Genomic DNA, 12,799 nt, shown 5'->3' on the forward strand with positions numbered 1-12,799 from the left:
CACGAGGTCAGGAGATTGAGACCATCCTGGCTAACACGGTGAAACCCCATCTCTACTAAAAATACAGAAAATTAGCCGGGTGCCGTGGCGATGCCTGTAGTCCCAGTTACACGGGAGGCTGAGGCAGGAGAATTGCTTGAACCTGGAAGGTGGAGCTTGCAGTGAGCCGAGATCGCCCCACTGCACTGCAGCCTGGGTGACAGAGCAAGACTCTGTCTCAAAGAAACTATAGTCTGGCTGGGCGCGGTGGATCACGCCTGTAATCCCAGGCGGGTAGATCGCCTGAGGTCAGGAGTTCCAGACCAGCCTGGCCAACGTAGTGAAACCCCATCTCTACTAAAAATACAAAAAATTAGCTGGGCGTGGTGGCGGGCACCTGTAATCCCAGCTACTCGGGACCCTGAGGCAGAAGAATCGCTTAGACCAGGGAGGCAGAGGTTGCAGTGAGCTGATATCATGCCATTGCACTCCAGCCTGGGCAGCAAGAGTTAGACTCAGTCTAAAAAAAAAAAAAGAAAAAAGAAAAGAAAAGAAACTATAGTCACAGTCATAGAATTATCCTTCATAAATTATCATTGCAAAAAAGTAGTAGCAAAATTTTTTATATTATCATCAAAATAAAAGCCTTGACAACAAAAATCGCCTAGAACTTGCAGACTTCAAAGAATATACTTTAAACAATACTTTTCAAACATTTTTAAAGCATCTGAACCCTTATTTCATTCAAATCAAATGTACTGTGGAATTGCAACACATAAAGCAGTACAGCTGTTCTGATTAAAGTGGGGTAAGAGGCTGAAACCCCTACTTCTTATTTGAAAAATCCACTGATGCCGTGGAAGGAGCACCAGCCTAGGAGCCAGAAGATCTGAGTTTTAATGCACAGTGCCTGGCACCTAGTAGGCTCTCCACATACCATGCTGCTGTTGCAGACAGGGTGGTCAGGAAAGGTTTCTAAGGAGAAGAGACCCAAATGAGGTAAAAGGGCTCCCCATTAGATGAGGGAGGAGCATTCCAAGCTAAGGAGCATGGGAGCAATTTAGTGTGTTCAGAAATCTCAAGAAGGTTAGTGTGGCTCAACAGAGGGAGCAAGAGTGGAGGTGGAAAGCAAGACACAGATCACATTCAGCCTATGGACCATGCAAGGGACTCAGCTTTACTCTGAGTGATAAAAGAAACCGAGAAGACTTTCAAACAGGAAAAAGATGAACTAATTAAAAACACAAAAAGTCACTTTGGCTGCTGTGGGGAGAAGAGTCTGTGGAGGGACAAAGACAGAAACATGGAGACCAGTTAGGAGGCTACTACAGTACTCCAAGTCAGAGATGATGGTGGCTTGGGAAGATGATAAGAAGTGGTCAGACCCAGACATATTTTGAAGGTAGAGTGACTAGGATTTGCTATACTTGTAAGCAAGAAAGAGGATTCAAGGATGGCTCCAAGGATTGGGGCCTAAGCAACAGAAGGATGGAGCTGCCACTGACTCAGTTGTGGAATTCCAGAATAGGGGCAGATGTTGGGAATGGGAATCCAGAGTTGCCCTCTGGATATATTCAGTGTAGGATGCCTAGTAGACATCAAGAAGGGCTGGTGAGTCATGGTGTTCCTCTTTCCCACCCCCAACGCTGAGGCTGACATTGATCCCTGCCATCCTTTGCAGGACAAGAAGCTCATCAAGGCCTTCTTTGAGGTGCTAGCCCACCCCCAGAACTACTTCAAGTACACAGAGAAACACAAGGAGATGCTGCCAAAATCCTTCATCAAGCTGCTCCGCTCCAAAGTTTCCAGCTTCCTGAGGCCCTACAAATAGTAATCCTAGGCTCAGAGACCCAATTTTTTAAGCCCCCAGACTCCTTAGCCCTCAGAGCCGGCAGCCCCCTACTCTCAGACAAGGAACTCTCTCCTCTCTTTTTGGAGGGAAAAAAAAGTATCACTACACAGACCAGGCACTCTCCCTTTATGTCCTTCTAGTTTCCTTTCTTTGTCTCTCTCTGCCTGCCTCTCTACTGTTTCCCTTTTCTAACATGGTCCCTAGAAAAGCCATTCAGTACTGGCTCTAGTCCCCCTGAGAAGTAAAGAAACAGTACAGCCCCTTCCACTGCCCATTTTACCAGCTCACATTCCTGACCCCATAAGCTTGGAAGGGTGCTAAAAGGCCCATGAAGGAAGTGGGTCTGGTGGGGAACGGGGAGGGGAAAGAAGGGCTTCTGCCATTATAGGGTTGTGCCTTGCTAGTCAGGAGCCAAAATGTCCCCTGGCTCTGCTCCCTAGGGTGATTCTAACAGCCCAGGGTCCTGCCAAAGAAGCCTTTGATATACAGGCTTAGTGCCAGCACCAGTCCTCTGGGGCACATGGTTTGAGCTCTGTACTTCCCACATGGCCAGCTTTCTTGTCTATACAGATCCTCTCTTTCTTTCCCCACATGTCTGCCTGGGGTCTACTCCATAAGGGTTTACAAATGGCCCACAACACTGAGTTAGTGGACACCGGCTAAATGAGGAAAAGCAGCAGGCATTGTCATGTTAAATGCCCCGCTGTAGCTCCCTGAGAGAAGGACTGTAGCTCTGCAGGACAGAAACCAGGTTTTAAAGCATTGCCAAAAAAAAAAAAAAAAAAGAAAACGGAAAGAAAAAAATGTATCATCTAAAGGACTAGACACAGAACAATTGGAAGTCAACTTCAAACACCAATCCCTTTTCTTACTTGTCTTCCCTGGCCCAGCCACCTCCTCGGCCCCATGTGATGCTCCCTGGGGGAGCCCTACTCCTCTTGCTACATGTTGTCCTTAAAGAAACATGGCTATTGACCTGAAGCCAGCCTAGGCCTTGCCCTACAGTTGTTTTTCCCTTGTAGCCCCAGCTGGCTTGTGGGCTTCACCAAAGAGGACCCCACTCTGCAGCCAGCCTGGAGCCACCTACCTCTGGCCTCAGGCTGTGGGCAGCAAAAGGAATGTGTGTGCACTTGGCGAGCCTCCTGCCCACCCTGTCCACACCTAATAAGTGCAATCATTTTGAGTCTTTCTATGTTGTCTAGACGGAGGGGTTTTTGTTTTCTGGGTTTGTTTTTTGTTTTTGTTTCTTTTTCCTCTACTAGCAAAACCCTATTTATAGCTGCCCAAGAGAAAAGAGTGTATGTTTGGAGTGGAAGAAAATCGGTTTTGAATCTCATGAACTTTGAGTGCTGGAGCACCTGATCTGTCTCTGTGCCACCAACTGGCCACCTAGAGCCCTTGGCTGTGGTAATCCAGGGTAATTGTGCAGAGGCATCTAATGTGTAGGAAGGTAATTCTGGGGATTTGATGGAGCAGGAAGGAGAGAGACCTATGTTTGCTAAACCAATCCTGCTATCCCTATGCCTCTCCATGGAGTCAGCGTGGACCTCATGATTGTAGAGGCCAATGGAACTGGTCAGTGATTCTCTACCCCAAGTAGGGAAAACCTCCATCTTTTCCCTGTCTTCATTCTGTTATCCCCTGGTGTACACATGGAAGAGGACCAGGACATACCACCTGGGGATGGGCTGACTCAGGGTCCTGAGGCCAGAGACAAAGCTGTGGGAGCCAAGAATAAGACAGAAGGCATCAGATTATTTGCCTGGCTCTGGTCACTTCCCTCTTAAAGTTGACTTCAAGCTTAGCTTCCTCAACTACTGTTTTTCAAAATGAAGAAAGAATCAAATGGAAGAAGAATCAAGTCCATGTCCAAGCCCAAAGCCTGCACACATTCTGCCCTTAATCCAACTGCTGCCTATAAAATTATTTTCCGTTTTCTCACCCTAGCTCCCCCAAAGCTGTAGTCCCAATCAATCAAAGGCTACCAACTGACTCCTCAGGTTCATTACTTTTTAAAATTTTTTTATTTTTTTAACTCCCCTGGTAACTCACAGAACAGCTCAGATTCATTTCTAGGTGACTGTCCTAGGCTACTGCTCCCCCAGGAGACTCAACACTAAATAAAGGAGTCTGACCCCCTACCCTCCCATCGGTAGCATTCATCAGCCAAAATGGCCATAGCAGTAGGTAGCCAATGACACAGCTAGATTCCCTGACAACCATTAGCCAACATCATGGCCGTTGTGGGTAAAGTGTCTGGCTACCTTTGTCTTTCTGGGTCAAGGAGGGCCACTGTAAAGATGCAAAATGGCTGCTTCCAAACACGGGAAATGGTCATTTAGTAGGAGTGTCTCTGTACTTCCCAGGAAGCACCATGAAAACTTCTTTAATCAACTCTGACTATCCTAATTCTCCACCAGAAGCTAGGATACCTTTCTTTTTTTTTTCTTTTTTTTTTTTTTTTCGAGATGGAGTCTCACTCTCTCGCCCAGGCTGGAGTGCAATGGTGCTCTCTCGGCCTACTGCAACCTCCGCCTCCCGGACTGAAGCAATTCTGCCTCGGCCTCCCCAGTAGCTAGGATTACAGGTGTGCACCACCACGCCCAGATAATCTTTGTATTTTTAGTAGATACGGGGTTTCACCATGTTGCCAGGCTGGTCTTGAACTCCTGACCTCAGGTGATCCACCCACCTTGGCCTCCCAAAGTGCTGGGATTACAGGCATGAACCACCGCGCCCAGCCTAGGATAACTTTCTGATTCCTCTCTGCCAGCCGTTTTGCATCTCTTGGAAAGCCAAACAGTGACCATGCTTCTCAACATATGCCTTCAGGGTCTGGCTTCTCCTTTCTCCCTTCCTTTGCTGTGACACCATACATACATATGTACAAATACACATCCTCCAACCATTTATTCCATGGTTTATGAGACCTGCAAATGAGTTCCACAGTGTGGAAGGCATAGACCACTGGGCTTCTTAATTGATGTCAAGGCAGATCTTGGTGAGCAGGTAAAAACCTGCTATTGTCCACCAAGTTTAATTTAGGTCCTCCAAGTTGGAGGGTTCAGAACCCAGGCAAAGCTGCTGCTGAACCCATGGAGGAGGCTGGCCGTGGGACATCAAACTAGGGGTTAAGTGGATTGAATGAGGAGTCAATGCTCAGGGACGTTCTAGGTCTTTACAGGTCAGACAGAAGAGAGGTTTTTACCATTGGAGGGAAATGGAAAGATGGTATAAATAGGAACCCTTCATGAAGCAACCCAGAGGCCTTTCTGCAGGGTAGGGTGTGGGGCTACAGTACTGTGGGGCCTCCATTCATCTTAATACAAAACCTCCAAAACCTCACCTGCTCTGAGCCTGGAAATGGGAGGGCTTCACGCACCAAGTGATGCATACCAGAAAGGCACTTAGGATTCAGCAACACGGCAGTTCCTCTTTACTTCTCTGCCTCCTTCTTTCTATATTATCAGGCCATGCCTATTCCTGCAACCTGAGACAACTCTTGGAGTCAGAAGAAAACTGACCAGATCCTGGTTGTGAGCTGCCTGCCCCAGGCCTAGAAATCCCCAAAGGCTGGCACTGAGCTGTGACTGCTTTAACAGCCCCCAAGATTTGGTCAGTTTGAGGTGGTAGAGACTCAGATTCGTTGCTGAAAGTTCAGTAACACAGTCCTGGTCTTTGGCCCTAGAGAAACTTTTTATATATGAGAAATGTTCTCTATATACATGTTTGAGGTGACTCTGGAATGGATTATGAGGTCATATCTCAAAATGTCAGAAAACGTTATAGAGCATTCAAACTTTTGTATTTGCTGTTTAACCTCAATATTACAGCCACGAACAAGGAGTACCAAGACAAAGTATAACTGACCATAAGCAGAACATGTTAACTCTCCAGGTTTCTTTCTTAAGCACAGTAAGAGAAAAGTGGGAGCAAACAACACAAGGATATTTTTACATTTGACCCGTCTCAAAAGTAGCACACCCTATCCTTGTGCCATTATTTGTACAAGGAAATATATGATTAGAAGGAACAGAACCCCCAGTGGTCATCAGCTTTTTTAGACACCACAGGCTGTAGCAGTTTGAACAAACTGAAAACTTTATTCTCCTGTGTGAGCTGAACTCAAGTTTCAGAATAATCATCACCATGTGGGAGGCTTTTTGTTAAATGCAGAAGAAATCTCAAAATATTGTATTTATATCTGCCTTCCACTGCTGCCAATTTAGTAAGCATCTCCTACACAATCAACAATAAACAGCAAATGATGCAGTTCATAGAGTATTTTGCACTTGGGGAAAAATATGTATCTGAATTGTAAAAAGAAATGTTTGGATTTTGTATGTCTTTTTTATTATTATTAAAATACTAAATGAAACTCCTCAGCCCGGCATCTTTTCCTCTATCTCAATAGCTTATCCTAGAGCCAGAAAAAGCCTTGAGGAGACAATGTCTTCTAGCTTCCAGATAAAACCCAAAATTTTTGGCAACTCATCCCTAATGATTTTAAAATTTGAAAAGGCTTGTCTTTTGTCTATCCTTAAAAGCAGTATCAAGTATTATCTCCTGAGGGGGATCTAAGGAGTGGGGGAAATTTATTGTTCCACCTCACCACAGTACAGTCCACAACAGCTGGCCAGCCCACAGGTGGTTCAGCACCTCCCTAGTCAAGATGTCCACCTCTAGGAAAGCGCCAGCACTGAGGGTCACCCAGTGTCATTCTTTGTATGCAGTACACTCTTAGCCACCCAATAGTATTGTGACATACAGATCATTTGGTCACTACCACCATCACTACTCCTACAGGGCACAAGAAAGCAATCTCCAATCTCTTTTATCAATGAACAGTCCCAATTTCTAGGCTCAGAGATGATAAATAAAACTTAGCTGTCGCAATTATATAATTCCCTGACATGAAATTTTATTGGATTTAATATCTACATGATATAGCCATTTAAGAGTATAACTTGAGGAACAAGGAAAAATCTACCTGATCAAAAAACATGTTGGGGTGGCCTATCAGAATCTTAAACTTACCCTTTAGCATCTATAATGAAGATATAGATGAAGTACCTTCATTCCGTAATTACTGAGCTCCTATTATATGCCAGGTAGTGAGCACTTGCTCATCAGCTCATTACAATAGCCATGCTCAAGATCCACACTCCTCATGTAACTTTCTGATTATAACTGATCTTCCCAGATAAGATTTCCCCAACAGGGGCAATAATCCAGTTCACTTGCTGGCTATAAGTATAAAAGAATGCACTAGCATTCTATTATGTACATTAACTTCCTATGAGTTTGATTTAATGTGACAAAACATGAACACCTTTGTGTGGACTGACCCAAAATCACACTTCTAGAACTGCAAAGCCAAGGACTGTATCCATGACCTTCACACTATACGAACTTGGAGCCATTCTCTTTGACTTCTCTCATAAGTCACTTCTATTCCAAGAACAACAAGTCTTCCTCCTTACTTCCTAGGACATTTGCTTTGGCGTCTCAAAATAATGTATAGTCAGGGACACTGGAGTTTTGATATTCCTATATTAAGAAGTGTTCCAAGTGGGGTACATGAAGATTTTCCTAGGGTATGTGAAGACTGCAAGGAATACCCAGGCAATAGCCTCAAATCAGTCTGAGGAGAGTTTTAAAGGAATAAATTTCCAGATCTTCATCTTCCCTATAAAATATTTTCTAAAACCAGGCCAGGTGCACTGGCTCACACCTGTAATCCCAGCACTTTGGGAGGCTGTGGTGGGCGGATCACCTGAGGTAAGAGTTCGAGACCAGCCTGGCCAACATAGTGAAACCCCGTCTTTACTAAAAATACAAAAATTAACCGGGTGTGGTGGTGCACACCTGTAATCACAGCTACCCAGGAGGCTGAGGCAGGAGAATCACTTGAACCTAGGAAGGGGAGGTTGCAGTGAGCTGAATTGGGCCACTGCACTCTAGCCTGAGTAACAGAGCAAGACTCCATCTCAGGAAAAAAAAAAAAAAAAGCTGGGTGTGGTGGCAGGCACCTGTAATCCCAGCTACTTGGCAGGCTGAGGCATGAGAATCGCTTGAACCCAGAAGGCAGAGGTGGCAGTAAGGCGAGGTCGTGCCACTGTACTCCAGCCTGGGCAACAGGAGCGAAACTTCATCTCAAAAAAAAAAAAAGGCCAGGCACGGTGGCTCATGCCTGTAATCCTCGCACTTTGGGAGGCCGAGGCAGGCAGATCACGAGGTCAGGAGTTTGAGACCAGAATGACCAACATGGTGAAACCCCATCTCTACTAAAAATACAAAAATTAGCTGGGTGTGGTGGCTACTCAGCTACTCAAGAGGCTGAGGCAGGAAAATCGCTTAAACCTGGGAGGCGAAGGTTACAGTGAGCTGAGATCGGGCCACTGCACTCCAGCCTGGGTGACAAAGCGAGACTCTGTCTCAAAAAAAAAAAAAAAACATCTAAAACCAATCCGTTTGGGAGCCAGCTGACATATTCATGCACATTCTCCATTCTACCACTGCCCCCACTTTCACCATAGTCCTTGTCCTACTTTACAAAAGAGGTAGTATCTCTCCCCTACACTGAATTTTGATGCATGGTCCAGGGTGTAAAAAACTGGGGAGCTGGGAGGGAGCAATTATTTTCCACTTCATATCAAAATATTCCCATTGTAATCAGTTTTCCTATTTTATCTTATAAAATGTTTATTATTTTCTACCTCCTAGTAAAAAATGAAATTGCTAGCTGCTCAATTCATTATTTCTTAGCAAATATAGCTTTCCTTTCTAAAAAATACAGAAGAAAAAAATTTGTGTAACAAGATTATTAGTTATTTCTGATTTTTAGACATGATTCTCATTTAATTGTTCCCAAAAGCTGAACAACAAGAGTTTGATGACAGCAGGTACACACATTTACCAAGGGAATATATGCCTCCTATATGACTTCTCAAAACTGATGGATTTAACTATACATTATACAGCATTATTCCTAATTATATGACAAACAGTACTATCTCATTTTTACCATTTACTATGTTAATAGCAGGTCTAAATAATTTTAATCTTGACTGGTTTATTAGTGGTCCATTTTATAAGCTATAATCATTTATTCCCTAATAATTGTTATAATATTCCTCAAAATGAATGTTAACATATTTATCTGAACGGAAGAATAAAGTCAGACATTTTTCTAACAGAAAGTAGGTCTGATTTGGCTGATTGGTTTGAAATGAAAACTGGCTATGCCAATTCCACAAATGGCAGTTGTTTTCCATACAGTGAATGAGCTGAATCTGCATTTCAGTTTAACAAAAAGATCTTGAAAACATGTAATAATTAAAGAATTTTATCAAAAAATATTGTGTTGGCAAAGAAGTATGGAAATCAATATCTGATTAACAAACTGTCTCTGAGTGTAAACGTCACAGATAATTAATAATCATGTTTAATAAAACTGAAACTGAGACTCTAAATCCTTTTGGAAGTTCAATGGTTTCTAATCCTTTGCTTTTAACAAAATTAAAAGACTCTATTTGATAGTATTTGATAATATTAATAGATCACTCTGTGATTGCTGGCATATAATTTAGAAGTTCAAAGACTCAAAGAATATCATTGTAACAAATCTCTTCCTTTCCCAGTGGAAACAAGGTTTCTCAATGCTCATATCTATAAAAATAAAAAACAGGTAAAGGATTGATGTTGCACCTTATCTCCTTCTACCATTAGGTAATATTAATCCATGAATACCTGAACTAATTGGGGAGAAACACCATATTTCTCATTAAAAGATGCAATTTCAATAAAAATTGTACTTTTTAGGTTTCACAAGTCATAAAAATGTTAAAAATATTTAGGAAAATTTAGTAAATATTTAGTAATATTTAGTAAAAAAAAAAGTTTAGTAAATTATATACTAATAATTACAGGAAGTGAATGGAATTAGAAGTTTAAGGAGAAAGAGAACCATATGAAATTTCTGTTGAAGCACTTGTTCATATATTTTTAAGTGGATGATGGTAGGCATTAGATTTTTACGGTACTTGGAATCCACCGGATACTTTTTTTTTATTGAGACAGAGTCTTGCTCTGTCACCCAGGCTAGAGTACGATCTCAGCTCACACTGCAACCTCCGCCTCCCGGGTTCAAGTGATTCTCCTCAGCCTCAGCCTCCCGAGTAGCTAGGACTACAGGCACACACCACTATGCCCGGCTAATTTTTGTATTTTTAGTAGAGACGGGGTTTCACCATCTTGGCCAGGCTGGTCTCGAACTCCTGACCTCGGGATCCACAATATATATATTGCTATGGAAAAAGGGTGGTTCCAAAGGGACAAACTCAGGTACAGCCTGAGTTCTATTCCCTGCTGTATTTCTAACCCTCAATTCATATTAGAGGAGCTACTTAATCCTCTCTCTGTATCTATAAGGTATTTTCTTTTTCTTTTTCTTTTTTTTTTTTTTTGAGACGGAGTCTCACACTGTTGCCCGTGCTGGAGTGCAATGGTGCGATCTCGGCTCACTGCAACCTCGGCCTCCCAGGTTCAAGCAATTCTCCTGCCTCAGCCTCCCAAGTAGCTGGGATTACAGGCTCCCGCCACCACGCCCAGCCCATTTTTTGTATTTTTTGTATTTTTAGTAGAGAGGGTTTCGCTATGTTGGCCAGGCTGGTCTCGAGCTCCTGACCTCGTGATCCGCCCGCCTCAGCCTCCCAAAGTGCTGAGATTACAAGCGTGAGCCACCGCGCCCGGCCTGTAAGTTATTTTCTATGGTAAATAACTTGTCAAACTTCCACCAAAAAGGAATGGAAAGAGGGCAGCATAGTGGCCAGGCAGTTTATTTCCACACTGGGAGATATAGAAGGGATTAATTCTAATCACAGGAATTCTAACCATCAGTTGCCACTCACTGGCCTACCTAAACTTAACTCTGGTCCCAGCCAGAACAAATCAGATCAGGAAGAAGGGATGTCTAAGACTGAAAGTGGGGCTTTCTAGTTAAGCTCTTCAGGCAGGAGAGGAAAAGGACGCCCGTGTCCCCAAAGACATCTTTAGCTACCACAAGCCCCAAACCCTGTACTTTGTAACTGTGTCTAGTTTACGTCCTTTAAAAATTATTCTTATTAAGTTAAATTGTTTTCGGGGCGGGGAAGACACAAAAGAAACCAGTTGAAGTTCTGAAAGGATAGAGAGGGGAAAGTTTCTCACCTCATTCCTCCAGGCACCCAGTTCCTCTCCTAAAAGGCAATCTTTACCAGTTCCTTCTCTAACTCCCCTCCTTTTAATTTGATTTTTTACTGAAAGCTCGCTCCCTTTTAATTTTCCCTCAGGTTTCTGAAAATTTCCCAATCGCAGCCCCTCCTAGCAGGGAAATAGTAAAGGGGCTTGGTTTTTATGTTCACCCCAAAGCAAGCCTACAAAAGGGAGTAGCCGGTTTCGAGCCTGACGGTGGGGCTGACGGGGGAATGAGAGAGAACCTGAGAGGACCGCCAGGGCGCCCTCCCTGAGAAGGCGAGTCCCTCACCGCCCCTCTATATCGTCCTTTTCAATAAGGAGCTCTTAATACCTGCAACTGCTTCCTTCAAGGGGTGGCTCGAAGATCAGTTGGCAAGGCCTGCGGACTGCGCACCTTAAAGCGCTTCGGGACCGTAAGACAGTGACTGCTGAGCGCGCGGCCGGGAAGAAGCCTGGGGGCTCTGAGCTCGGAGGACAGAGACGGAAGCCCCGGCCTGCGTCCCTCACAACCTGCGCCTCCAGTCCTCCTGCGCTACTCCCGAAGCGCACCTTCTCGCCCGCAGGTCGCGGAAGTGACAGCGCAGAGCCCTTGCGGCCTCCGCCACCTCCTCACGCTTCAGGTGGACCGAATCCTTGGAAGGGACAGGTAGCGATTCCCGATTGCTATAGCGACGACCCGGCTCCGAGCTGCGCCCGGGCCCTGACCCGGGCGTCGTGACGTCAGCACGCCTTCCCTGGGCGCTCAGCCTCTCCGGCCATGCGTCACCCCGGCCTGGGTAAGGGGCGGGGCTCCGAGGAGGTCGGTTCAGATCTCGGCGGCCTGGGCTCCAGGAGCCCCGGAACGAGGATAAGTTGGATGGCTGCCGCGGCGAAGCGGGGGGCGGGGTGGAGCGTGCCCGGTATTTTCTATACGGGTTCCGGGGCCCGGTAGAGGCGCGCCAAGAGGAGAGGAAAGTGCGGCGGCCCTGGAACCTGGATATCGCGCGAGGCAAGCTGCGCGCGGGCGGGCGGGCTATGGCGCAGGAGGGTTGTGGGGCCGGCGCTGGTGGCGGGGCCCGGTGCATGGCGGTCTGTCGGCGGAGTCGCCCTCGGCGGCTGTCAGGTTGGTGGCTGCGGGAAGAATGGGTCCACCATGCCCAGGGCGGGAGGCCGGGCGGGCGCAGGGCCCCGGGAAGGTCCCGAGCCCGGCGTGCCCACCTCCCTCCGGCCCTAGCAGGGCGGCCTGGCCGCTGGACCGCGGCCGGGCCCCCTTCCCCACCCAGGGTCCCTGCCCCTCTTTTCCGCCCTGCGGCTCCTCCCCCATGACTCCCAAACCCCACCCCGTGACGGCGCCCGCCTCCACCCCTGTGACCCCACACCCCACCCACTGACCCCAAGACCTCACCAGGTAACCGTTGGTTATTATTCATTGGCTGCTAACCCAGGAATTTCGCCAGCACTTCTCAGAGACCCACCAACCACTGACTCCCTCGGTTTTAATCCGATAACTCACATGATCCTAAGATCCCCACACTCCTCCTTAGTGACCCCCAAACCTGGGTGACCGTCCTGGCCCGGTAACCCTCCAATTCTACCCTGTGTTCCCCACAAACTCGGTGACTCCCTTCAAAACTGCTGGCAACTCCTAAGCCCTACTCCAATAGTTTTCCACCCACTCATCTTCTACACAGCCCTCAGTATCCTTGCCCTGTAGCCCTATGACCCTCATTCCACGTCTGCCTTTATCCTAAA

General features: G+C 46.0%; 2 protein-coding genes across 6 annotated transcripts in view; both read left to right on the forward strand.

Annotated features, from left to right (window-relative positions):
* SCUBE3 (signal peptide, CUB domain and EGF like domain containing 3) overlaps nt 1-6,216 on the forward strand; it is a 39,756-nt gene extending 33,540 nt beyond the window's left edge. For all 3 annotated transcript variants that reach the window (XM_025382600.1, XM_025382601.1, XM_025382602.1), the window contains one exon: nt 1,661-6,216. In XM_025382600.1, coding sequence (XP_025238385.1) covers nt 1,661-1,810 — 150 coding nt within the window. In that variant the 3' untranslated portion in view covers nt 1,811-6,216. The remainder of the gene's footprint in view (nt 1-1,660) is intronic.
* Nucleotides 6,217-11,238: 5,022 nt separating this feature from the next.
* Nucleotides 11,239-12,799, forward strand: part of ZNF76 (zinc finger protein 76) — a 37,001-nt gene continuing 35,440 nt past the window's right edge. For 2 of the 3 annotated variants that reach the window (XM_025382603.1, XM_025382605.1), the window contains exon 1: nt 12,043-12,170. The gene's annotated coding sequence lies outside the window, so the exon portion shown is untranslated. Of the gene's footprint in view, nt 11,715-12,042; nt 12,171-12,799 lie in introns of those variants that run through there. The other variant, XM_025382604.1, reaches the window with a different exon arrangement.

The sequence above is a fragment of the Theropithecus gelada genome, chromosome 4 (assembly GCF_003255815.1).
Source record: "Theropithecus gelada isolate Dixy chromosome 4, Tgel_1.0, whole genome shotgun sequence".
Lineage (NCBI taxonomy): Eukaryota > Metazoa > Chordata > Mammalia > Primates > Cercopithecidae > Theropithecus > Theropithecus gelada.